At 31.7% G+C, this 25,425-nt stretch overlaps 1 protein-coding gene across 1 annotated transcript; it reads right to left on the bottom strand.

The window, feature by feature from the left end:
- Positions 1–10,812: 10,812 nt before the first annotated feature.
- Positions 10,813–22,850, bottom strand: LOC143067616 (uncharacterized). Its single transcript, XM_076240991.1, has 6 exons — positions 22,695–22,850; positions 20,589–20,683; positions 18,481–18,707; positions 17,092–17,260; positions 12,612–12,821; positions 10,813–11,126 (listed from the first exon to the last, which is right to left on the bottom strand). Exons 2-6 carry the CDS (start codon positions 20,680–20,682, stop codon positions 10,975–10,977), a joined length of 852 nt encoding a protein of 283 aa, XP_076097106.1. The 5' UTR covers position 20,683; positions 22,695–22,850; the 3' UTR covers positions 10,813–10,974.
- Between the last annotated feature and the right edge of the window lie 2,575 nt (positions 22,851–25,425).

Genomic DNA, 25,425 nt, shown 5'->3' on the forward strand with positions numbered 1-25,425 from the left:
GGATTGATTTTGGGAGTTTTGGTTCCAACAGTTTAGGAATTAGGGGCCAAAATAGGCCCAAATAAGCATTATTCTTGGTTTTCGCACAATAACTTTAGTTTAAGTAAATAGAAATCAATGAAATTTAAACACAATGTTTATGACCACAAAAGGAAGGTTGGTATTGATTTTGGGAGTTTAGGTCCCAACAGTTTAGGAATTAGGGGCCAAAAAGGGACCCAAATAAGCATTTTTTTTGGTTTTCGCACCATAACTTTAGTATAAGTAAATAGAAATCTATGAAATTTAAACACAAGGTTTATGACCATAAAAGGAAGGTTGGTATTGATTTTGGGAGTTTTGGTCCCAACAGTTTAGGAATAAAGGGCCCAAAGGGTCCAGATTTAAACTTTGTTTGATTTTATCAAAAATTGAATAATTGGGGTTCTTTGATATGCCAAATCTAACTGTGTATGTAGATTCTTAATTTTTGGTCCCGTTTTAAAATTGGTTTACATTAACGTCCAAAGGGTCCAAAATTAAACTAAGTTTGATTTTAACAAAAATTGAATTATTGGGCCTCTGTGATATGCTGAATCTAAACATGTACTTAGATTTTTGATTATGGGCCCAGTTTTCAAGTTGGTCCAAATCAGGATCCAAAATTATTATATTAAGTATTGTGCAATAGCAAGAAATTTTCAATTGCACAGTATTCAGCAATAGCAAGAAATCTTCAATTGCACAGTATTGTGCAATAGCAAGAAATCTTCAATTGCACAGTATTGTGCAATAGCAAATATTTTCAATTGCACAGTATTCCACAATAGCAAGAAATATCTAATTGCACAATATTGTGCAATAGCAAGAAATTCCAATTGGATTTCAATTGGGAGTTATCTTTCTTTGTCCAAAATAGTAGTTGAATCAACTTAAATCATTGTTTTATACAATATACAATGTATATTCACTTTTACTACCAACTGATAGATTAAAACAATCTTTACCATTCAGTGATAACAAGCACTTTTTTTACATTTTAATATTTTATGATGTATTTAAATGAGTAGTTATTGTTGCAAACTTCATTAGAAATTTGAATTGAGATCAGTTTTGAAATAAGGGAAAGGGGGATGTGAAAAAAAAATTGGAGGGTCAATTTTTTTCATTTCAGATTTCATAAATAAAAAGAAAATTTCTTCAAACATTTTTTTGAGAGGATTAATATTCAACAGCATAGTGAATTGCTCAAAGGCAAACATTTTTTTTTAAGTTCATTAGACCACATTCATTCTGTGTCAGAAACCTATGCTGTGTCAACTATTTAATCACAATCCAAATTTAGAGCTGAATCCAGCTTGAATGTTGTGTCCATACTTGCCCCAACCGTTCAGGGTTCAACCTCTGCGGTCGTATAAAGCTGCGCCCTGCGGAGCATCTGGTTGGTTATTATTTGAATATTATTATAGATAGAGATAAACTGTAAACAGCATTAATGTTCAGCAAAGTAAGATTTACAAATAAGTCAACATGACCTAAATGGTCAATTGACCCCCTAAGGAGTTATTGTCCTTTATAGTCAATTTTTAATAATTTTCATAAAATTTGTAAATTTTTATTAGCATTTTCCACTGAAACTACTGGGCCAAGTTCATTATAGATAGAGATAATTGTAAGCAGCAAGACTGTTTAGTAAAGTAAGATGTACAAACACATCACAATCACCAAAACACAATTTTGTCATGAATCCATCTGCTTCCGTTGTTTAATATTCACATAGACCAAGGTGAGTGACACAGGCTCTTTAGAGCCTCTAGTTTTTACTTCTTTACGTTGCTCTCACTTGACTTGGTACCAGGATGTCCAACCACAGAGTAGGTAGAATGTTGAAAAAATATAAACTTTCCCGCTGCAAATGTTTGCACCTGTCCTAAGTCAGGAATCTGATGTACAGTAGTTGTCGTTTGTTTATGTAATTTATACGTGTTTCTCGTTTCTAGTTTTTTTATTTAATATAGATGAAACCGTTGGTTTTCCCGTTTGAATGATTTTACAGTAGTAATTTTGGGGCCCTTTATAGCTTGTTGTTCAATGTGAGCCAAGGCTCCGTGTTGAAGGCTGTACATTGACCTATAATGGTTTACTTTTTTAAAATTGTTATTTGGATGAGAGTTGTCTCACCACATCTTCCTATATCTATTTGGAGTCAAAAGTCAGTAATATGAAATTAGTCTACTTGTTTTCAAATTGAACTTCTTTATTTATGGACCTTTAACTTAGGTAAATATTCCTATACCATACACAGATTTTGTTGGGATTGGTAAAAGTAAGATCACTTTATTTTTTGAAATTTTGCTGGTTTATCATTCAAAAATCAAAAGTAGTTAGGACCGCACATTCATATTTCTGGCACTTTTTTACTTGTTAACTCGAGTATGTTTTGATTATAAATTTACTCCATACTTTAATAATTTATTGTTGGAATAGCCTCCTTTTATATTTGGAAAATTCAGAATTTTCATCTCAGAGTTATGTGAATTTTTATGTAAGGAAATATATCACATGCATTTGGCTTGTAAATCTCAAGTAAGAATACCCCTATTAGTTTTTTTGCAGGGCTATATTTATACTGACATTTCTTTTAATGTGCTCTACCAGTCTCTGTTAGAACAATTTAAATATTCATAATATAACAAGTATGTAATGGGATGCTCTAACAATTGCACATGAATAACTACCCATAGATTTTATATAATACAACTACAGGTTAAAAGTCTTGATAGTCATAATACAAGACATATATTTAATTTCAAATAAAACATATAGAAATACTGGGACTATTATATAAATACCTGTAACACATAGCTGAGAGGGTGATAGAGCAGATTGTTACCCTGAGAAAACAATATCAACTGAGGCTAAGCCAAGTTTGACAATGTTTTTGAGGGGTACCAATCTGCTCTATCATCCTCTCACTTGTGTGTTATTTAATTCATTATACTGAATGTCGTATTATTATTGTCTTTTACTGTTGAATTTTTACCATGACCCCACATACATAATGTTGCAGATATCAGAACGTTAACTGACGTGAAACAAGATGTTTTTTTTTTTTATTTTGACATTCTATGAAAAGTTTTGAGCCAAAATGTAAAAATTGAGCATTGTAGTTAATTATTTGATGTAAATTCAATTCATTATTCTTTAAATTATCAATTTTTGATTGGTCTGCAAAAGAGGGTGACCTTCAAAAAAGTGTCTCCTGTTCAGCCATGGGATAGAGTAAAGTGTCTACCTCATATTAGCCAGTAAAAATCTAGCATTTTAATGTGAAGTATAATAATATACTAATAGTATAATGGTCCCAGATAAATTAAAAAAAAAATAACAATTCACAGTATATATACCAACATTTTTAACACAAAATGAAAGTTAACAAATAGTCCCAGATAATCATAAAACCAGGTGCTCTGCAGGGCGCAGCTTTATACGAACCCAGTGGTTGAACCCTGAACAGTGTGGTAAATTTGATCACAATATTCAAGCTTGATACTGCCTGAATTTGGATTGAGATCAAATGTTTGACATAATATAGGTTTTTATCACAAAATAAATGTGGTTAAAGATCTAACAAATCTATTGCACAATACTGTGCAATTAAAGATTTCTTCTTGAAACTTTTGAAAATAAGCAGTGTAAGGGATGTAATCAAGTAATCAATCATATATTTAACAGTATTCTTTAAATTTTAGTTGCATTACCTCATTTACACTGCTTTTATATTGTCTAAATAATGTCCTTTAACCAGAAAAACCCTTGTTTTCCCCCTAATTGCTTAATGATTTGAGCCATAACCCCCATAACCATCCCTTTGGAGTATGGAAACTTGTGGTATAATTTCAGGGAGATTTATACACTTAACCAAAAGTTATTGACTGAAAACTACAAAAATGCTTCTTTGGGCCCCTTTTTTGACCCCTCACTTATTGAAACCAATCCCCTCCCCCTTGGAGAAAGAACCCCAAAACTCAATTCCAGCCTTTCCGTTGTAGTAAGAAACCTTGTAGTATAATTTCAGAGAGATCCATACACTTAAACCCAAGTTATTGCCTGTAAACTAGATCTCCAGTGGTCCGATTGGCGCAGCTTTATACGACCGCAGAGGTTGAACCCTGAACGGTTGGGGCAAGTATGGACACAACATTCAAGATGGATTCAGCTCTGAATTTGGATTGTGATTAAATAGTTGACGCAGCATAGTTTTCTGACACAGAATGAATGTGGTCTAATGATCTTAAAAATTTTTTTTGCCTTTGAGCAAATCACTATGCTGTTGAATATTAATCCTCTCAAAAAAATGTTTGAAAAAATTTTTATTTTTATTTCTGAAATCTAAAATATTAAAATGTAAAAAAAGTGCTTGTAATCACTGAATGGTAAAGATTGTTTTAATTTATTAGTTGGTAGTAAAAGTGAATATTGAATTGTATATCGTATAAAGCAATGATTTAAGTTGATTCAACTACTATTCTGGAAAAAAGAAAGATAGCTCCAATTTTCAAAGAATATTTCATAAAGCATTGGTTTAAGGTGATATAACAACCATTCTGGACAAAGAAAGATAACTACAATTTATTGTCTTGAAACTACAATTATCATGGCTAAAAATAAACAAAAAAGCTTCATCAGCAACATTTTATATTGGCAAATTTCCAATGAAGTTTATTAAACTAAAGTCATTGGCAAATTTCCAATATACATAATTTAAAAGCAGTTTAGGTGAGATAAACAAAAAAACTCCATCAGCAACTTTTTATATTGGCAAATTTCCAATGAAGTTCATTAAACTAAAGTTATTGGCAAATTTTCAATGGAATTTATTAATAATAAAGTTTTTGGCAAATTTCCAATATACTTTAAAAACAGTTTAGGTGAGATATTCAAATGAATTTCAATTTCCAACCGTACACTGCTTTTAAATTATGTTTTGTACTTAAGTAATTGTCCATTAACCTGGAAACCCTTTTCCACTCTTTTTTGCACCTTATTCCATAACAGTTTGAGCCATAACTCCCAAAGACACTTCTTACCATCCCTTTGTGGTATTTCAATATCCAAAGTCTAAATACATGGTTAGATTCAGCATATCAAAGAACCCCAAGAATTCAATATTTGATGAAATCAAATAAAGTTCAATTTTGGACCCTTTAGACCTCACTGTGGACCAATTTGATAACCGGGCCCAAATATCATCAATCTTAATACATGGTTAGATTCAGCATATCGAGGAACCCCATATATTCAATTTTGTTGAAATCAAACAAAGTTTACTTTTGGACCCTTTGGACCTTAATGTAGACCAATTTGAAAATGTGACCAAAAATTAAGAATCTAAATACATGGTTAGATTCGGCATATCAAAGAACCCCAATGGTTCAACTTTTGATGAAATCAAATAAAGTTTAATTTTGGACTCTTTTGGCCCCTGATTCCTAAACTGTTGGGACCAAAACTCCCAAAATCAATCCCAACCTTCCTTTCATGGTCATAAACCTTGTGTTTAAAAATTTCATAGATTTCTATTTACTTATGCTAAAGTTAGAGTGCGAAAACCAAATGTCTTTGGACGACGCCAACGTCATACCAATATACCAATTTTCAATTTTTGCGGTCGTATAAAAATGCTTCTTTTTGGCCCCTTATTCCTAAATGTTCAGGGATGTTAACCCCAAACTGAATCAAAGACTTCCTTTTGTTATATGGAACCTTGTGGTACAATGTCAGAGAGATCCATACAGTTATACATTAGTTATTGTCCCGAAACTACAAAAATGCTTGTTTTTTGCCCCTTTTTGGCCCTTAATACCTAGACTGTTTGCCCTGAAACCCTTTAAATAAATCCCAAACTTATACTTTATAGAATGGACATTGTGGTACAATATTAGAGCAATTGAAATTCTTATACACAACTTATTGTCCTGAAAATAGATAAATTCTTGTTTTGGGCCCCTTTGGGCCCCTAATTCTTAAACTGTTTGGACTATAACCCCCAAAATCAATCCCAACCTTCTTTTAGTGGTTACAAACATTATGTTAAAATTTTATTGATTTCTATTTACTTATACTTAAGTTATTATCCAGAAACCATTCGTCTTCAGACAACGCTGACGATGATGACGCAGACGCCGCTGTCCCGGATGTGATACCAATATATTCAAATATTTCTGTCTATTCGAAATAACATAAAAAATGTGGTGCACACTGTTAAATAACCCGCTACACTCGTTATTCAGTGTGCACCAAATTTTTTATGTTATTTCTTCATAAACAGAAAAAATATTACAGTCATTCCTTAAATATATTAATTATTTTGTCTGGGGACAAAGATGTAGTTGTTGAAATATGGAAATCAGATGAACCATAACAATGTATTGGAACAAATGCAATTTCAACAGCTGGATAGTATTTACCTGTGAAATATTATCTGTCTTATTAAATCATGTTTTAAGTCATCTTTTTATATAAATGAATATAAAAAATAAGATGTAAGGAAAAATATCGCTATGAAATAGATTTGGGAATATAATATTATTTTAAAAATAAAAATAATTCATAATTACCTCCCTTTGATGATAAATTATGCAAGTTTGTTTTACCTTTTTGAAACATTTATCATTTTAGTCAGGTATATATTGATTGTGAGTACCTTACATAGTAATTAAGGGGACTCTATTTCACAAGATTCTGTGAAATATGCAACAGATAATATATACTGGTACATGTACATACTATCCGCATAACACAGATAAATTTTCACTCCTCTGGAAAAAATCTACCTGTGAAATATCATGTCTGGAAAAAAATTACTGGAACAAATTATCCCCAGGATTAAATATTACAGAGGAAGAAATAAACCATTACATATATATATCAACATTTTTAACACACAATGAAAGTTAACAAATAGTCCCAGTTAATCATAAAAAAAAGAAACAATTCACAGTATATATATATCAACATTTTTAACACACCATGAAAGTAAACAAATAAACACATCCATGGTATTCACTCCTAAATAATGTAAACATTACTATCACAGTTATAAAAACAAGTCTTCATTTATACATAACACCACAACTTTAATTTGAAAAAGTAATATACATTTCTTTTGTCAATCTAGAATCACATGTAATGATGTAAAAAATAATAAGACATTTTCAATTGATTTTTATTGTTTATGAGATGTCTTATAAGATATCTCATATATAGTATATGAGATATCTTTTAAAGAAAATTATATAAGCTATCTTATTAATTATATTAGATATTTCATTAACTTTACAAGATGTCTTATATATTAACTTAAGCCCTACATTATTTTCATTGTATATAAATGAACTGGTTGAAATGTTTGACCACAAATGTGATCCGGCATGCCTACATGCCTTTGGTTACATCTTCTGACATCAGACTCGGATTTCTCTTGAACTGAATTTTAATGTGCGTATTGTTATGCGTTTACTTTACTACATTGGTTAGAGGTATAGGGGGAGGGTTGAGATCTCACAAACATGTTTAACCCCGCCGCATTTTTGCGCCTGTCCCAAGTCAGGAGCCTCTGGCCTTTGTTAGTCTTGTATTATTTTAATTTTAGTTTCTTGTGTACAATTTGGAAATTAGTATGGCGTTCATTATCACTGGACTAGTATATATTTGTTTAGGGGCCAGCTGAAGGACGCCTCCGGGTGCGGGAATTTCTCGCTACATTGAAGACCTGTTGGTGACCCTCTGCTGTTGTTTTTTATTTGGTCGGGTTGTTGTCTCTTTGACACATTCCCCATTTCCATTCTCAATTTTACTAGATGATAAACAAGTGTCTTGTCTTCTTTATGCAGTTGATTTAGTAGTAATATTAGAATGTGCATCTGGCCTACAAAATGCTTTAGATAAATTAAATATATTTTGTGAAAAATGGAATCTATCTGTTAATCTTAATAAAACCAAAATTATAATATTCAATAAAGCAGGGAAAATTATTAAAAAAGCACAAATTCTATTATAATGGAAAATTACTAGAGTTAACTGATCAATACAAGTATCTAGGTATAATTTTTAAACCATCTGGATCTTTTACTACAGCAATTGATCAGTTATGTAAAAAGGCTAGCAAAGCTATATTTTGTATTAGAAAATTATTATTTTGTGAAAAGATGAATTTACTACCACATTTAAAGCTTTTTGATTCATGCGATAAACCCAGTCTGTTATATAGCAGTGAAGTTTGGGATACTATTAGTTTAGTGAAACAAAATACTGCCATTGAGTCAAACTATACAAACTTCAGTCCAAATAAAATTAAAATAAAATTTTCTAAATTTTTATTGGGTGTAAATAAGGGTGCTGTTAATAATGCTGTACTTTCTGAATAAGGTTTATTCCCACTTTCATTGTCAGCCCTTAAAAATACTATTAATTTCTGGCTTCATATCATTAATATGGACAATGAGAGTATGGAAAAGAAAGCATACAATGAAAACTTAAACTTTCCTAATGGTTTTTGTAGTAAATTAAGTGTTATTAGGTAGACTTGGTTTTCAGCATGTCTGGGAAAATCAAAATACTAAGTCAAAGAAAAAAATACTTTTTTCATTTCATCAAAAGAAATTAGAAGAGGAATTCATAAAAAACTGGAAACAAGCTCTTTTTTGTGACTCTAATAAAGAAAGTCATGGTAATAAACCAAGAACATATCGCAAAGTTAAAAATAATTTTGAATTAGAAAAATATCTTCTACTGGGCCTTAGCAAAAGTGTTATTTCTAAAATGGTAAAAATCAGAATTAGTACATAATAGAAGTTTGTAGATATAACAGAACATGTTTAGAACAGAGAATTTGTCCAATTTGCAAGGATGGAATTGAAGATGAGTTCAATTTCCTCATTCAATGTAAAGCGTTAGAACTTAATAGAAATGTACTCTTTTGTAATTTAAGTGATATAGTTCCATCTTTTGTTAATATGTGTGAACAAGATAAGTTAAGTTTCATTTCGAAAAGTAATGATACGGACATTAGTACTGTATGTGTAGCTGGAATAAGCAATATGTATGATTTGAACATTCATTTAAAGCAAACATAATGTTGTTAAGACCTTTTATAGTATTAAAGCTTATTGTAATAGCTTGAATTAATAATATTGTATGAATAACACCTCCACGCAATGTAAATATAAAATATGTATCTCTTATCATTGAGAAAATATGTTTTTATTGTTTGTTTGTTTGTTTGTTTGTTTGTTTGTTTACTTTTTTATTTGTATTTGTATTTTGTAAATGTCAGCTGGTATCATTTCTGTATAGGAATTTGCACCAATAAAATTATTTGATTTGATTTGATTTATATACTTTATAAAATATCTCCTAAAGTTTAATAGATATCTCATAAATATTTTTTTATAAGATATCACATATAGTTTATAATGTACATAATTTATAAGATATCTTATAAAGAAAATTAAAGAGATATCAAACTATATAAGATATCTTATAAACTTTATAAGATATCTTATAAACTTTATAAGATATCTTATAAACTATATAAGATATCTTATAAACTATATAAAACATCTCATAAACTATATAATGTTTATGAGATACTTTTGAAGTCAGAATAAATAGTAAAACATATGTTGTTTAAAAAAAATTATCACCAAATAAACATCAGGTACAAGGATAAAAATTATTGAGACTGAAATCTACTTCTTATCAATATCAATTTGTATGGGAAAACATGATGGATACAAAAGACAAATAATTTTCACCTACTTGACTTTGCACTTTCCACTCATCATGCTTATACGGCAGCAGTCCTTTTGCACCAATTACTGTTTTTCAGGGCTATCATTTGCGCTAAATTTTGTTTTCAAAATGTATCAATTGCGCCAATATTCAGAACTCATTTGCACCAATTTACCTGTACACATATCTATCATAAATATTAATGATTAATTTTTATTCATATGTTTTGCTTAAAAAGTATCATATGTTCAGAGATATTTCACCATGAAGATGAGCATCTGGAAAGAAATGACTTGAAATGCATAAGATCGTCCATGTACAGAGAGAGAAGAAAACTTATTGCTTTGCTGAATATTTAATACAAGAAAGAGAAATAGAAGAAAATAGAAGCTTTTGCTGATTATGTGTTATATGTTAACTTCACAGTGCTGTGTTCCCACCATCCGTATGGACCGAAACTCTATCTACCGCAAGACATACCAGTAATGGAGCAGAAGCATTCCACAGGAGTTATTATGAACTGTTTTTATGCATTTCATCCTTCAATGTTTGTCTTTTTGCAGCAGCAGTAAGAAGAATGTATCATTCAGAAAAGGAAATATTTGCCATGTAAACTGCCAGTTCCAAGTAAAAAAAAAAGGAGGCAGGAAGTGATTTTTCTTCTAATTGGTGCAATCGTATGTTTTTTTTTTGGCGCAAATGATACCATGTAATTTTAAAAGTTTTTTTTAGGTGGCGCAAACGTAGCATTCAAGAAAAAAGTTGTGGCGCAAAAGGACGCATTTTTGGCGCAAACAGATCTCTCTCGCTTATACAGTAAAAATACAATACCTTTGATTGCATATATTGATTAATTATACAAGGGATTGCACTGTTGTTTTAACTTAAATTCTATCCTCCTTTATTAACACCTTTAAATTAGTGCCTTTTCCCTGTACATTTCCTAAGTCACAATCATTATGTTATAATGTCAGAACAGACTTCTCCCTGATTGACCTTTGGTTAAACAGTTGTTAACTCATTCATAAAAGAACTCCAGATTGGTCTATGTATATTCTTACACAAATGAAATATCACAGTCAAACATCAGACAATTTTTACTTGTCTTTTACTTAGAGTACTCCATTAATAAAAGCCTATCACTCTGGGTTCCAGTACAGAAAGGGTTACTGCTTCCCATGCTTGACACCAGAAAATGCTTTATTTGTAACCTGTCACCTCACTGTAGGATGGCGGTGGGGCTGATTGTTGATGATTGTCATGTAAACTATTTTGCACATTTGAATCTTGGAAACCTGAATTTCCAGAGTGTGTCCTTTGATTAGCAGAGAGTTGTTGCACCATAGGTTGATCTGTAAATAAATAAATTTCTTATAAAGTTTAAAAGCAATTTTAACTGAATACTGTACATGTAAACAAACATATTTAGTGGCTACTTAATTTGTCATTTAACTCTTCCTAGTACACTTCTGAGGCAATTCATCTTCCTAGTACACTTCTGAGGCAATTCATCTTCCTAGTACACTTCTGAGGCAATTAATATTCCTAGTACACTTCTGAGGCAATTCAATTTTGCTTTTTTCAAATTCACTTGATGTAGTTTGATAACGGAATATCAAAGTTTTAAATTTTTATGACAATTAATTATATATGCTCCTTATTTGTCTACTTGCGAAAGTCGTGAAAAATTAGTTGATTTACAGTATATGATGAAAGTGGTATTCCTTCTGCAACGATCCTTGTATCAACAATGCTTCCTTACTTATTGAAAATGTGAGTTAAATAAAGTTAAGATAGAAAATATGGGGTTTACTATCCATACCAGTACGAAAAATCACGTACAGGTATTGATAGTAAACCCCATATTGACAGAAACAAGTGCCTGTGTTTTTGCCTTCAACAATAATTCTGGTCGTATCTGGATTGAAAACAATAATCTTGTCCACTTTTTTGCTATTAGAAACAAAAATTTCCAATAGAATTATTTAGCATTAAATGAACATGATGAATAATAAACGGGCATATTTTTTGGGGGGGCCGGGGGTTTGCATGTAAATCCCATATCTGACCGGAATGTCTGTTTCCCCGAACTGATTTATTGAATACTTTTTTCAAAGCCAGACTGGAACCTGCCTGTTGAGTGTGACTTTTATGGCTCCATTTGTGGACCGTCATTTATAAATTCCTTGTCATTTCAGATTCATTTGTAGCCTTTGGTTGATTTGGAACCCCTTACTTCCCTTGTTGGCTGAAACATTTCAACCAAAATTTGGATAAAAATTGTCTGTTTGTTTCTTAACTCGTGTGGGTCGTATTGTAAATTTCATTGAAAAGCCCGGCGTATATCTTGTTTACCACAAGGAATATGGGAGGTTATACTAACTAAACATACAACAAAGGAGAATTTTCCATGTCCATTTTTGACTGGCAAGTCTCAAATCAAATATACTATATATAGTACATAGCTTTGGATCCATCTAATCATTTTATATATACGGTATCAAAAATGTCCAACCCTTACACTTTACAGCAACTATAAAATATACATGCCCTAAGTCAGGAACCGTTTAAAAAGTGCATTTTACACTTATTTTATGTTTTTCAGCCTAATAAAGGTCCCATAAAATTTTTGCCTTGCCCTGATTGGCAAAATTTATTCACTTCGGCCCCCCCCATTTTCCAAAAACCTCTATCCGACCCTGCGCAAGACTCCTTCAAATTGGTACAATACAGCTGTTTATGGATGCACATGCAAGGGACATGCAAATCAGTGTATTTAAGGATAATCCAATTTCTTGTGAAACAAAATCAATGTGTCTTTATCTGTTAACATGTACCTCGAAAAGGAACAGTTACATCATTATTTGCATATGTAACAGGAGCTGCCATTATAACCATATTTCCTTGTCTTCCAAGAACAACAACTCCTCCAGATTGTTCCAATTGTCTCAATGCAGCCTGCCGTCTTTTATATACACAGTAAAAGACAATCACGAAAAACACAATCATTGCAATTCCAAAACATACTCCTACTGCTATACCAGTACCTGAAAGAAAAATTATTCTATTCAATACCTATATTATGCCAAATATTTCCACTGCTATTAATTTAATTAAGTTTTTTCCCGTCATTCAGGTTGAATAGAATGCTATTTTCTGTTTGTAGATATTTCTTACACTGTTTATTATTTAAATTTCATGGCATTTTATTTTAGTTTAGCCATGGCACTCACAGCTGTGTTTTCCTTGATAAAAGCAGATAAATAAGAGCTTTAGAAAACCACTGACCTTCAGAGGGAAAACTGACAATTCTAGTCAATTAAGATTAGAGCCGAGTACACATGCCATGTGCAGTGTTCAAACTTGCAACTAAGTGTTGACAGGGTAGTGCCACTCAGTGGTTAAATTCACTTACTAAGACTACTTGGCCACTGAGGCCCCTCATATTAAATGCTGTTAATAATAAAAAGTTTTTGGCAATACATGTATTTGCATCTATGTATCTATTTTGGTCCAACTGATAAGATGGAAATTCCCATCAGCAGCAAGTTCATATCAATGTAAAGTTTACATTGTAAACACATCAAATGTAAATAGTTCAGTTATCTCCCCTTTAACATGCAGTCAGGGGCAATACTGTAAATTCTAGACCAGGATAAAATATACCTCTTCAGAAGTAGTGCTATGAAATGATTCACCATTATCTGTCTAGCTTTTAACGGGGACTTAAACTTATGAGAGCAGAGAGACTACAAATATTGCATTATAAAAATACCAGGTGTCCTTCCATCCAGACTAATATTTAAGCGCTCTCCAATGTATAGTTCTTGCAGATTTTCATGAAACTTATATCAAGATTTATATCAGCAATGGCTCTGATGAGTTCAAAATTCAGTGTTGATCAATAATTTTTAGAGTTATGACATAAATTTATTGAATTTTTTCATTATTGCTCTCTCCTGTGAACAATTCTTGCCAGGTTTTTTTTTATAAAACTTATATGTTCACATCAGCATTGTCTTGAATGAGTTTGAAAATAGGTGCTGATCAATTATTAAAAAAAAAAAGAATTATGCCCTTTACAAACATTAATTATATGGAAATAGCATCATAAGTGCTCTAATGTGTACAATTATTGACATGTCGTATAAAATTGTTTTTAAAAGTATTATGCCCCTTAGCAACAGTTTGTCATTGCAACTCCTCTGAAATCAGGGGGGGTAATTGTGAGCTACTTACTAAGTTTCTTCAATTATATGCAAAGTTAGCACTCCCACATGTACAGTTCTTGCCAAAATTTTTATGAAACTTGTATCATAGATGTCAGCATTGTCTTTCAAATATTAAAAAATAAAAAAAATAAAAATAAAAGAGTAATGCCCCTTAGGATAATGATTATATGGGATATTGCAATCTCATGTGGACAACTCTTGCCAGAATTTTATAAAACTTTTATCATAGGTTTATATCAACATTGTCTTTGACACTTTCGAAAGTAAGTGCTGATCAAGTATTTTTAAAGTAGTTATGCCCTTTTAAATAAATTGCTTCGTTGAGCACAGATGGATACGACCACAGAGGTCCAACCCTGAACAATTGAGGCAAAAATGGACACAATGTTTGTGCTTGATACAGGTCTGAATTTGGATTGTTATTAAATATTTGACACATACTAGTATTTCTGACAACTACGCAGACAACAACACAGACGACCACGCAGAAGACGCTTTCGCGTCGATCCGGCCCAAGTCGATCCGTCCCACGTCGATCCGGCCCCACGTCGATCCGGCACAAATGTAAAGTCGATCCGGCCCCAATAAAAAAATATATTTATAAGGAATAAAAATAAAGATATATATTAAAGTAATCATAAATGTTTATGATTTTTATTATAATGTTAAAGGTGTACGGTAAAAAAAAATTAAAAAATATTTTCTTCAGATGAGTATAAAAATAACTAGGTTGATTATGTTTTTATTACAAGTTTTCAAGATTATTGGGTATAATTATATTAAAACAATTCAGACATCAACATTAATCAGCAGTAATTAGCGTCTTCTTTCAATTGACTGTGATCCTAACAAGTCTTTCATCTTGTGTAATAACAAATAGTTACATACATACACAACGGTACAACCCGATCCCCAAGCTGATACATACAAACTTTGTTTTTCTTTTAAGTTCTTAAAATTTCTCAAATTGAGAAATGTTGTTTGATTTGCCGAATCCTATCTATAAAAGAGAAGACAGAATGTCTACCAACTGTCCATCCGGACCAATAATGATGTAGAAGGTAATTTTTTTTATATATATTAGTTACAAAATAGTAGAGTTGGTATTTTTGCCAATGAGACAAATATTCAACTGAAGTAAATGAAGAACATGGAAGTAAGTAATTATTGAAATGACAGTCTAATAAATTATAGGTAAGATAAAGTTATTTCTTATTTTATTATTGGGCCGGATCGACTTGGGACCGGATCGACGTGGGCCGGATCGACTTGGGCCGGATCGACTTTGGGCCGGATTGACTTGGGGCCGGATCGGTTTGGGGCCGGAACGACCGGATACCGCAGAAGACGACAAAGACATTGATACCATTATACGATGCCAAAAAAATTTTGCGGTCGTATAAAAATAATTATAACAGAAATCTCATTGAATTTGCTCTGAAACCTTCATTTCTCATTTATAAATTGATAGAACAAAGAATTTTTTTTTAGTTATTGCCCTTGGATAGATAAAGTATGTGTTATGCAGGGGACAATTGAACTCTTTTCTTTTATTAGTTCAGTTCATACAAAAATGTTTTGGAGTTTAGTGTGACGTACATTTTTTACTGAACTACTGTGGATTCATTATTATTCGTGGGATACCAATTTTCAAGGATTTCGTGGGTATAGGTAAACCATGAATTAAAATTATTTTAAGAAATGTATGCAAACTTTGTCAAAACCACGAAATTAAATATCCACGAATATGCAAGTTTTCCTCAATCCACGAAAAGTGGTACCAACGAAAATAAATGAATCCACAGTATTGCACATTGCACCTACAATTACAGGATTTTAAAGCTATTGTTGAAGACCCATTGGTGGCCTTCAGCTGTTTTCTGCTCTTTGGTCGAGTTATTATTTATCTTTGACACATTTCCCCATTCTATTCTCAATTTTAAACTGTCAAAACACTGCATAATTCAACATACTTTTGTCAGTGAAACACTCTTAGCTTTCAATTACCACTAACTATCAACATAAATCAATAAATTGCTTCGCTGAGCAGGGCAGGATATGACTGCAGATGTCCAATCCTGAAAAGTTGGGACCAAAATGGACACAATATTCACGCTTGATATAGGTCTGAATTTGGATTGTAATTAAATTTTTGACACATTATAAGTTTCTGACACCGAATAACAGTAGTCAAGGAATGTGCAATACACTATGTTGTTGCGAAATTGACAATTTTTTCCCTTATTCCAAAAAAATTCTTTCCCTCAAGATATGGCCAGTATTTCAAATCAAATTTCTAATGAGTTTGCTACCATAATTACCCATTTAAATACATCATAATTTTTTTTAAATATGAACAGACATACATAGTCATGGCTAAAACTAATATTAATTAATACTTAATAGTAACTGCTAAAATTAATTGACAGCTAAACACCTCAAGACAATCATCATTTCTTAATACATAATTTACAAGCAGTGTAAGGGAGGTATTGAAACATTGTTTTTTAAATTGATTTGGATAACCTCCCTTACACTGCTTTAAAATTGTCTCAATTGTCCTTTAACCAGAAAAAACCCTTTTTCCCCTTTTTAGCCCCTAATTCTGAAATGGTTGAGACATAACCCCCAAAGTCAATCCTGACAATCCCTTTGTAAAATGGAAACTTGTGTTATAATTTCAGAGAGATTCATACACTTTAACAAAAGTAATTGTCTGGAATATACAAAAATGCTTATTTGGGCCCCTTTTTTTGGCACAATTGGGATCATAACCCTCAAAATCAATCCCAACCTTCCTTTAGTGATTATAAACCTTGTGTTTAAATTCTATTGATTTCTATTCACTTATAATAAAGTTATTATCTGGAAACCATGTCTTCAGACGACACTGATGACAACATGAAAGCAATATACAACCCAATTTTTTTTTAATTTTTGCGGTCGTATAAAAACAAAAGCTTGCATATATGATTATTTTCCCTGTGTTAAAATGATTTTTACCCCATAATACCTATCTAGTTTTAGTGCATTTCAGTGAAAGTTAGTCAACATACACATGGGAAATTTGATAATTTTTACCAACCTTCAGTTGAATCTTCACCATATCTGCTTATTAGTGTAGCTGTTATGGTTATTCTTACTTTTGACGAATAATATTTTGTGTTAGCAATATCATAAGGGGCTAACTTCATATATATAAAGAGATCATCACAATATTCATTCACTGGTGGCGAATCAGTACAGGTATAACTCTAAAAGTAAAAGAGGATAAATAATTTATAAAAGTCATGAAGGCAAACAACCAAAATAGAAGTAAACTGGACATGCCAACCCTAGCTATTGTGGTCAAATTTGTGTTGTCATTCTTCACAAAAACTCTGTTTCATTCATCTCTTAAGATCGAACGCAGAAAATTATTTAATATGTTGTTTTCAATTTTTTACATCACTGAGCTGATACCTCTACTAGTGGACTATCAGTCCCCAAGAGTATCATCAATTCAGTAGTCAGTCCTTTGGTACTGACATGATTTAACAATCTATTCTAAAAGTGTTCGTTTATAAATTTTGAAATTATTAGGAAACTAAGGTTTAAACTCCTTCAGGCAAAGTTGACTTTATATGAATTCAGCTATCAATTTTAGGTATTTTTGTCAAAAAGATCTTTAACGGTTTACTTATACATCCTTGGATTTCAATTGTTTGGCTTTGAGCGTTCCTGATGAAGGTAAATCCAGAAAAGCGCTTCCGATGCAAAAAATTATTTAACGTGTTGCTTTCAATTTTTTTTAAAGATAAACAGTAGCACTTTTGTCAATCTTGCATAGCAGAACAATTATTAAAATGTTACAAGAACTGCTTATAATGACCTTGTAAATGTATACTGGTAAAGTGATGTAAACTAATATGATAATAACTTGCTTTACAGACGTACTCCTTTGTGTCAATTCAGAACTAAGGGGGACCACTCCAGTCATCTTCAGTGATTCTCTATACAATCAACCAAATTTGGGGGGGGGGGGGGGGAGGTGTGGGCAAGCAACCCAGTCCCATCCCTAGATTCACCTATGCGCCTCATAATTGGTTCATAAATAAGGCTCATGTTAATTATGCTATTTTATGCAAAATTTGAATATGTTAATATGTATAAAACACATGACCTTTACATGTAAATGGATGGGGCTGAGCAAAATGTCAATGGTAATATCAATCTGATGCAGAGCCAGACATTTAAAAAAAAAAGTTGACGGTACTAACTTACTGGGAGATTCCATTATAGATAACTAATGGCCTAATCCAGGAAAGGGATGGTAACTCCCTCCTTTTTCTGGATTTGTTAAATATTGATTGTCCTATACTTTGTAACTGAGTACACAGAATATGAATATAAAAGACATTTTACCATAAATCTGTGAAAAAAGGAAACTTGAACTGAAAGTTTCCTATTCTATAGACCTTCAATGTAAACCTACCTCTATATCTGATCCATAAAAGTATGTAAGTTTAGGGCCTTCACACGGTAAATCTAGAGTTGTTATTTTAGCACATATCTTATATGTATCGACTCCGGTCATTAGCTTAAATTTAAGACTACAAAAGCTAGGATATGGTTCCCCATCCCATTGTACTTCATACTGATCATCTTCTGATTTTAGGTAGTGTCGGTATACATCACAGTCCTCATCAGTAAAGTGAACCACTGTAAAACAAGGCATTAATATATACATATCTTTTCTAATTCATTTATAAAACAAAAACCTAACATTAGTTTTAAAAATAAATATAGATATAAATATTAATATCTGGATTTGGAATTTCTCAAGCAAGTCAACCTTTTCTTGTTTTAAATGATGTAAGAACTAAAGAAAGGGTCAAAAAGAACTTGTAAAAATCTTTTAAAATTTTTACTAAATTAGCGAAATATATAATCATCAACAATTTGTCTAAACATACATTAAAACCTTTTTCTATATCGATCTATAAATGTCAAGTATATAAAAAAAAAAAAATTGTTTTTACCTGTTTAATAATTTTCTGTCAGTGATTTAAATGTTTTTATAAACAATAAAGTATAACAATCTGGAATCTGATGTTCAGTAGTTTGTTGATGTGGTTCATAAGAGTTTCCTGTTTCTCGTTTTCTCGGTTTTGAAGTTTGAATGGTTTTACTCTAGTAATTTTTGGGGCCCTTCATAGCTTGCATGATGTTAGATGTGAGTCAAGGCTCTGTGTTGAAGACCATATTTTGACCTAAAATGGTTTACTTTTACAAGTTGTGATTTTGATTGAGAGTTGTCTCATTGGCACTAATACCACATCTTCTTATATCTTTTTTAACTACTTAAACAATTGTATTATTTATAGCTTTTTAAGGGCAACTAAACATTGCATTTTAGTAATTATTTGTCAGAATTCTGTAAAATGTTTTTCCAGTCTCTGAGAAGTCTACAGCATGACATCATACAGTTTCAGTGTCAAACATGAAATATTCAAGTCTTGATTGGAATTCTTCAAGCAAATTATTATTTTGTTGTTTCAAGTGATATAAGAACTAAAGTTGTAAGTCTTGTGTGTTTTTTAATTTTAGTTCATTTATAAGTTCTGGAGTTTAGTGTGCCATCTATTTTCCCTAGACTAGTGCACATTTCTGTCTAGGGGCCAAGTTAAGCTCGCCTATATGTGCAAGATTTGTGACCTTCACCTGTTTTTTGCTCCTTCGTTGGATTGTCTCTTTTACACATTCCCCATTTCCATTCTCAATTTTATTTCTGTTGAAAATTGTGTTTATTTTGTTCATATTTAAAGAAATCACATAGCAATGATACCTGGAATTGAAAAAGGCTGCATACCTAAGTGACAGACATGTAAACCATTGATTCTACCCTTCAAAATAAATGTCCTCATCCAATTGAAGTTGTCATAATCAATGAACGACATTTAAGAAAGAAAATAATGTATGTCTTGTGACAATTTAAAGAGTTTTCATATTATATATTTATGTCAAAAGAAAGTTCCACTTATGTAGAGTTATAATTTCTGTTCAAATGTGAGGTAAAAATCAAAACTGAAATGGATAGAAGACAGTACAGTAGATCACCTTTTTGTTCAAAGCTATATGTCTTGAACATCAACATGATCCAGTAAAATGTCTTGAACATCAACATGATCCAGTAAAATGTCTTGAACAATAATTTTATCTCTTTTCATTTGAGCAAGTCATCTCCTTTTTTCCTGATTACTTTAATAACTGAAATTGCAACCCTACTGATGTTTATAATGACATTAATCAAATAAGAGGCCTTTGTGGCTGATCATTGCATTAGTAGTCTAAGTAATCATTAGTCTGTCAATACTGTGCTTGTGAGTTCGAACCCAGCATGTAATAGTTGTGGTCGACTCCAATTTTAATTGACAAGGATGTCAGTTTACTTGCCGCAGTTAGGTGGTTCTCTCCAGGTACTCCAGTTTCTTACACTACTAAAAACTTACTTTTAATCACAAAACCTCACTTGATCAACCAATAGATGAACCAAATACTACATGTACTATATAAACTGACAGCCCCATTGTGTTTACATACCTTTGTTTATTGCCTGTACTTGATGATTAGTATACAACCCATCACACAGGAATAGTACAAGCAACAATTCTAATAGTCTTGATGGATATGACATTCTAAAATAGAAATTAAAGAATTATTATTAAGAAATCAAATAAAATAAGTAAATTGTAAAAAGAGTGCATGATTTTTAAAAGAAGTAAATTGTAAAAAGAGTGCATGATTCTTAAAAGAAATAAATTGTAAAAATAGTGCATGATTCTTAAAAGAAGTAAATTGTAAAAAGAGTGCATGATTCTTAAAAGAAATAAATTGTAAAAAGAGTGCATGATTCTTAAAAGAAGTAAATTGTAAAAAGAGTGCATGATTCTTAAAAGAAGTAAATTGTAAAAAGAGTGCATGATTCTTAAAAGAAGTAAATTGTAAAAAGAAGTATGAAAATCAGAAAAAGTGGTATGCTTGACAATGAGACAATTCTCCATATGAGACTAAATGACACAATAATTAACAACTATAGGTCCCTTGGGCAACTAAGGGTTGATGTAACAGGTGATTGTTAATAAAATATGTTTAATATATGTACAAACAGCCAGCAAAATGAAAACTTCCTAGCATTCAAACTGTAGGAGGGGTTATCTGGAAATGCTCTTCTTATGCAAGTAAATACTCAAAAAAATTACAAAGTTCAAATATCTCCAAAAAGAGCAAATATTAATAATAATTAAAACCCTGAACACATGCACACCTTCAATATATGTTCAAACAGCCAGCGAAGTGAACACTACCAAGGATTCAAACTGTAGGAGGAGTTAAGCTGAATTACTATATGCCCATAATGGGACGGACAAACGGAAGGATGGACAGACAAGGGTAAAACAATATGACCTCTCTTCAACTTTCAGTTGTGGGGCATAAAAAATCAATAAGGAGTGATCTCCCATAGACCTAGGTCTTTAAATTGATTAAGAAATGAAATTCCTCCTGATCAGCCACTTAATGTTTTGTCAATCACATTGTAATAATTAAGTTACTTTGTTTTTATTGTATACATTTCTAAATGTTCTTTAATCTTATCATTTCACTGTTCTTTATTTTGTAATTCATTTGATTGTATATTTTTTGGCACCATGATCAAAAATCATAGTGGAATTATGAGGGGCATGGTGCACATCCCCACTTTTGTGGGAAATATTTGGTATATTAAATAGGGAATCATCGAGGAATGACTAGAGAGGACCCCCTCCCCCCCTCTTCATTAGCAGTTAGTGCCCCCCACCCCTTACGAAAATTTTTGGATCCACCACTGAAAATATCTGATCTTCTCTCATCTTTATCCATGTTTATTAATATTAGTAAATCATTTTGTAATATTTAAAATTCGAAAGTCTTTTCTATTATTAATAAATGAATTTTTCATATTAGAATTAGACATATAATACATTTAGTCCTATAATATATGCCTTCGCATTATATATTCACTATTTAACATTTTCATGCTGATATTTTCATTTTTTTTTTTGTCTAATGCGAATGGCACATTGATAGTAAAAAAAAAATATCAGAACAGTAAATAGAAATAGTAAACAATGCCCCCGAGGTCATATGTTATAGGACTAATAATTAATACATTATGTGTTATATGACTCTGATATTAATAAATCAATGTTCTAATATTAATAAATCATTTTCTAATATTAATCAAATCATTTTCAAATATTAAAAAATGGCTCATGTCTTTTCAATATAAGAAAATAATTTTATAATATTAGAAAATGAATTCTTAATATTAAAATATGATTTTCTAATATTACAAAATAGCATTCATTCCTTATTCATGTTATTATGGCTAATAATTAGATCTCTATCATTGATTGTATTTATCTTTAGTATCATCATACATGTCATAGCAAAGGGAGATAAAACCACCACATTTTTTAATTTAGATTTAAATTTGTGTAAAATGTCATATTAATCAACTGTCAGTCAGACTCACTTTAGAAAGAATTGCACTGACTTCTTCTATCTGGAACTTATTGGTTGCAAATTTAGATAATAAACAGATAAACACCGATCAACACTATACAAATATCATATTATGATACCAAAATATTGTGATATAATACCAACCTGTATACCTGGTATTTACCAATATGATCTGACTCATTCAAGGTAGAGTTTATACAGTGGAACCACAGTTAAGATCGTTAAGATTTACATCATCGTCAAATAAGCAGTCTGCATTATTGTCCACAATGTTAAGCTGTGTTTGACCTTATGTTATAAATAAATACGGGTCAATGGTGGCCTTTACTAAAACAAGGAACGATAAAACGGAATGGAAAAGGAAAATATTGGGCTGTGTAACACATATTAACACTTAATAAGATGAGATTATACCTGTGTAAGATCGTTGTGGGCTCATATGCCAAACTGATACAAACATTAATCCTGTATGGTTTGGTGCAATATTTTACACAGCTATTTAAGAATTGAATGCTTCTTTTTGTAACTTCATTGGCGTGTAAAAGCGTTGACCGAAGTACTTTGTGTATCATTTTAAAATCATCTTTAATATTAGAAACAGTATTAGAAATAGATTTTTCGAAATAACGCAAACCTTTTCGTCATAACGCAAACCGTCATTTGCGTAATAACGCAAACATATGTTTTATTTTATTTCTTATTTAAGATTCAAAGGAAACAGCAGTTATTAATGGAGGAGGCTGTATATATTAAAATTTATCACCTTTGTATTCGTTGCAGAGTAAAATGCTTGAATATTTAGAACATATCATTGAGTAATCATGATTGAGTAGCATAGTATATATCAGAAGATGTGGTATGAGTGCAAAAAAGGAAACTCTATATCTAAGTCACTATTCGTAAAAGTAAACCACCATAGGCCAAAGTACGGTCTTCAACACGGAGAATTGGCTCACACCAAACAGCAAACTATAGAGGCCCCCAAAAACGATACCCATGTTACAACTAGTATATATATATTACAAAGAAAATTGAGTAAACTGAAGTTATACCGAATAAAATTAAAAAATCAACCCTGTTAAAGTAGCTATAACCTAATATAAATATACTTCCAAAGTAAGCTCTCGTTTGAGGACTGTGTAAATCTGGTTAGATTCAAACAAGCTACCCTTTGTATAGAATGAAGATGTTTTATTAATAAAACAAGAATGTGTCCATAGTACACGGATGCCCCACTCGCACTATCATTTTACATGTTCACTGGACCGTGAAACTGGGGGTCAATACTTTAATTTGGCATTAAAATTAGAAAGATCATATCATAGTTAACATGTGTACTAAGTTTCAAGTTGATTGGACTTCAACTTCATCAAAAACTACCTCGACCAAAAACTTTAACCTGAGCTTCACACTATCTTCTTTTTTGTTCAGTGGACCATGAAATTGGGGTCAATACTTATATTTGACATTAAAATTAGAAAGATCATATCATAGGGAACTACCTCGACCAAAAACTTTAACCTGAAGCGGGACGAACGAACGGACGAACGGAGGCACAGACCAGAAAACATAATGCCCCTCTACTATCGTAGGTGGGGCATAATTATGTTCTCTCCAAAACGCAAGCATAGGGAGAAGTATTAAAAAAAGTTGAGTGGCGCTTCTACGCTTCCGTACGTTTTCTACTCCATTGATATCTTTCCTCAAATACGTATACCATATTGTGTTTACATATTCCAAGTGCGGTTGTACCAACGCAATTTCCAGTCTTAAAAATGTAGATTGATCTTTAAAGCTAACTTGAATATAAAAAAGAAGATCAATGTGGAATGATTGCCAACGAGACTACTCTCCACAAGAGACAAAAAAAGACACGGAAATTAAACGCTATGTATCACCCGTACGGTCTTCAACAATGAGAATAGCCCATGTTTTATATTTGTGATTATTGAACTTTTTATAGTCAGCTATAAAAGGACCCAAAATCACGCAAACGAGAAAAACTAACGACCTAACTAATGTACAAAAAATGAACGAAAAAAATGTATGTTGCACAGCAACAAACGACAACTATTGAATTACAGGTTCCTGGCGTGTGTTGTGACAAGCACATACATACAGAATGTGACGAGGCTTAACATGTTAGCGAGATCCCAACCCTTGTAGTCTGGTTAATAAAACCAAGTATGTTATTGCATGACTTTATTCATTTTACTTGAAAAGTGTTGTGAAAATTTAAGATAATTTTTGTTTCAAGGTAATTGGTTTAGTTGCGGACTTTCGGTGGTCAAAATGGTATGAATGTGTTCAGGATTGTGTTTCTTCCAGAGTGGATTCGCTTACATTTGTTCACATCTAATTTCATATCCCATAACTTGGACCAATTGTAGAGTGCGTCTAGATCCTTTGGAAGACATTACTTTTAAAAGTTTGTGCATAAATTTTGATATCGTTTGCGATTTATTTTTACTATATACGACTCTACAACATCTGGTGAATCGGTTATGAAAATAATAAAAAGAACAGGTCCTAGTACACTGCGTTGGGCACTTCACTTTGTACATTTTGCCATTTAGATTTTCCCTTTTCACCGCAACATGTTGTCTACGTTCAGTTACAAAGTCAGTTATCCATCCTGATATGGAACCACGAGTACCGCATAAATACAGTTTCTTACATAGTCTTTTATACGGAAGCGTATTAGCGCCACACATTTTTTTTTTTTTTTTATTTTTCTTCCTATGTTTGCGTTATAACGCAAACCTTTGCGTTATAACGCAAACCTTTGCGATAACGCAAACATTTGTTTTATCTTATTTCTTATTTAAGATTCAAAGGAAACAGTAAAGTTATTAATGGAGGAGGCTGTATATAA

The sequence above is a fragment of the Mytilus galloprovincialis genome, chromosome 3 (assembly GCF_965363235.1).
Source record: "Mytilus galloprovincialis chromosome 3, xbMytGall1.hap1.1, whole genome shotgun sequence".
Lineage (NCBI taxonomy): Eukaryota > Metazoa > Mollusca > Bivalvia > Mytilida > Mytilidae > Mytilus > Mytilus galloprovincialis.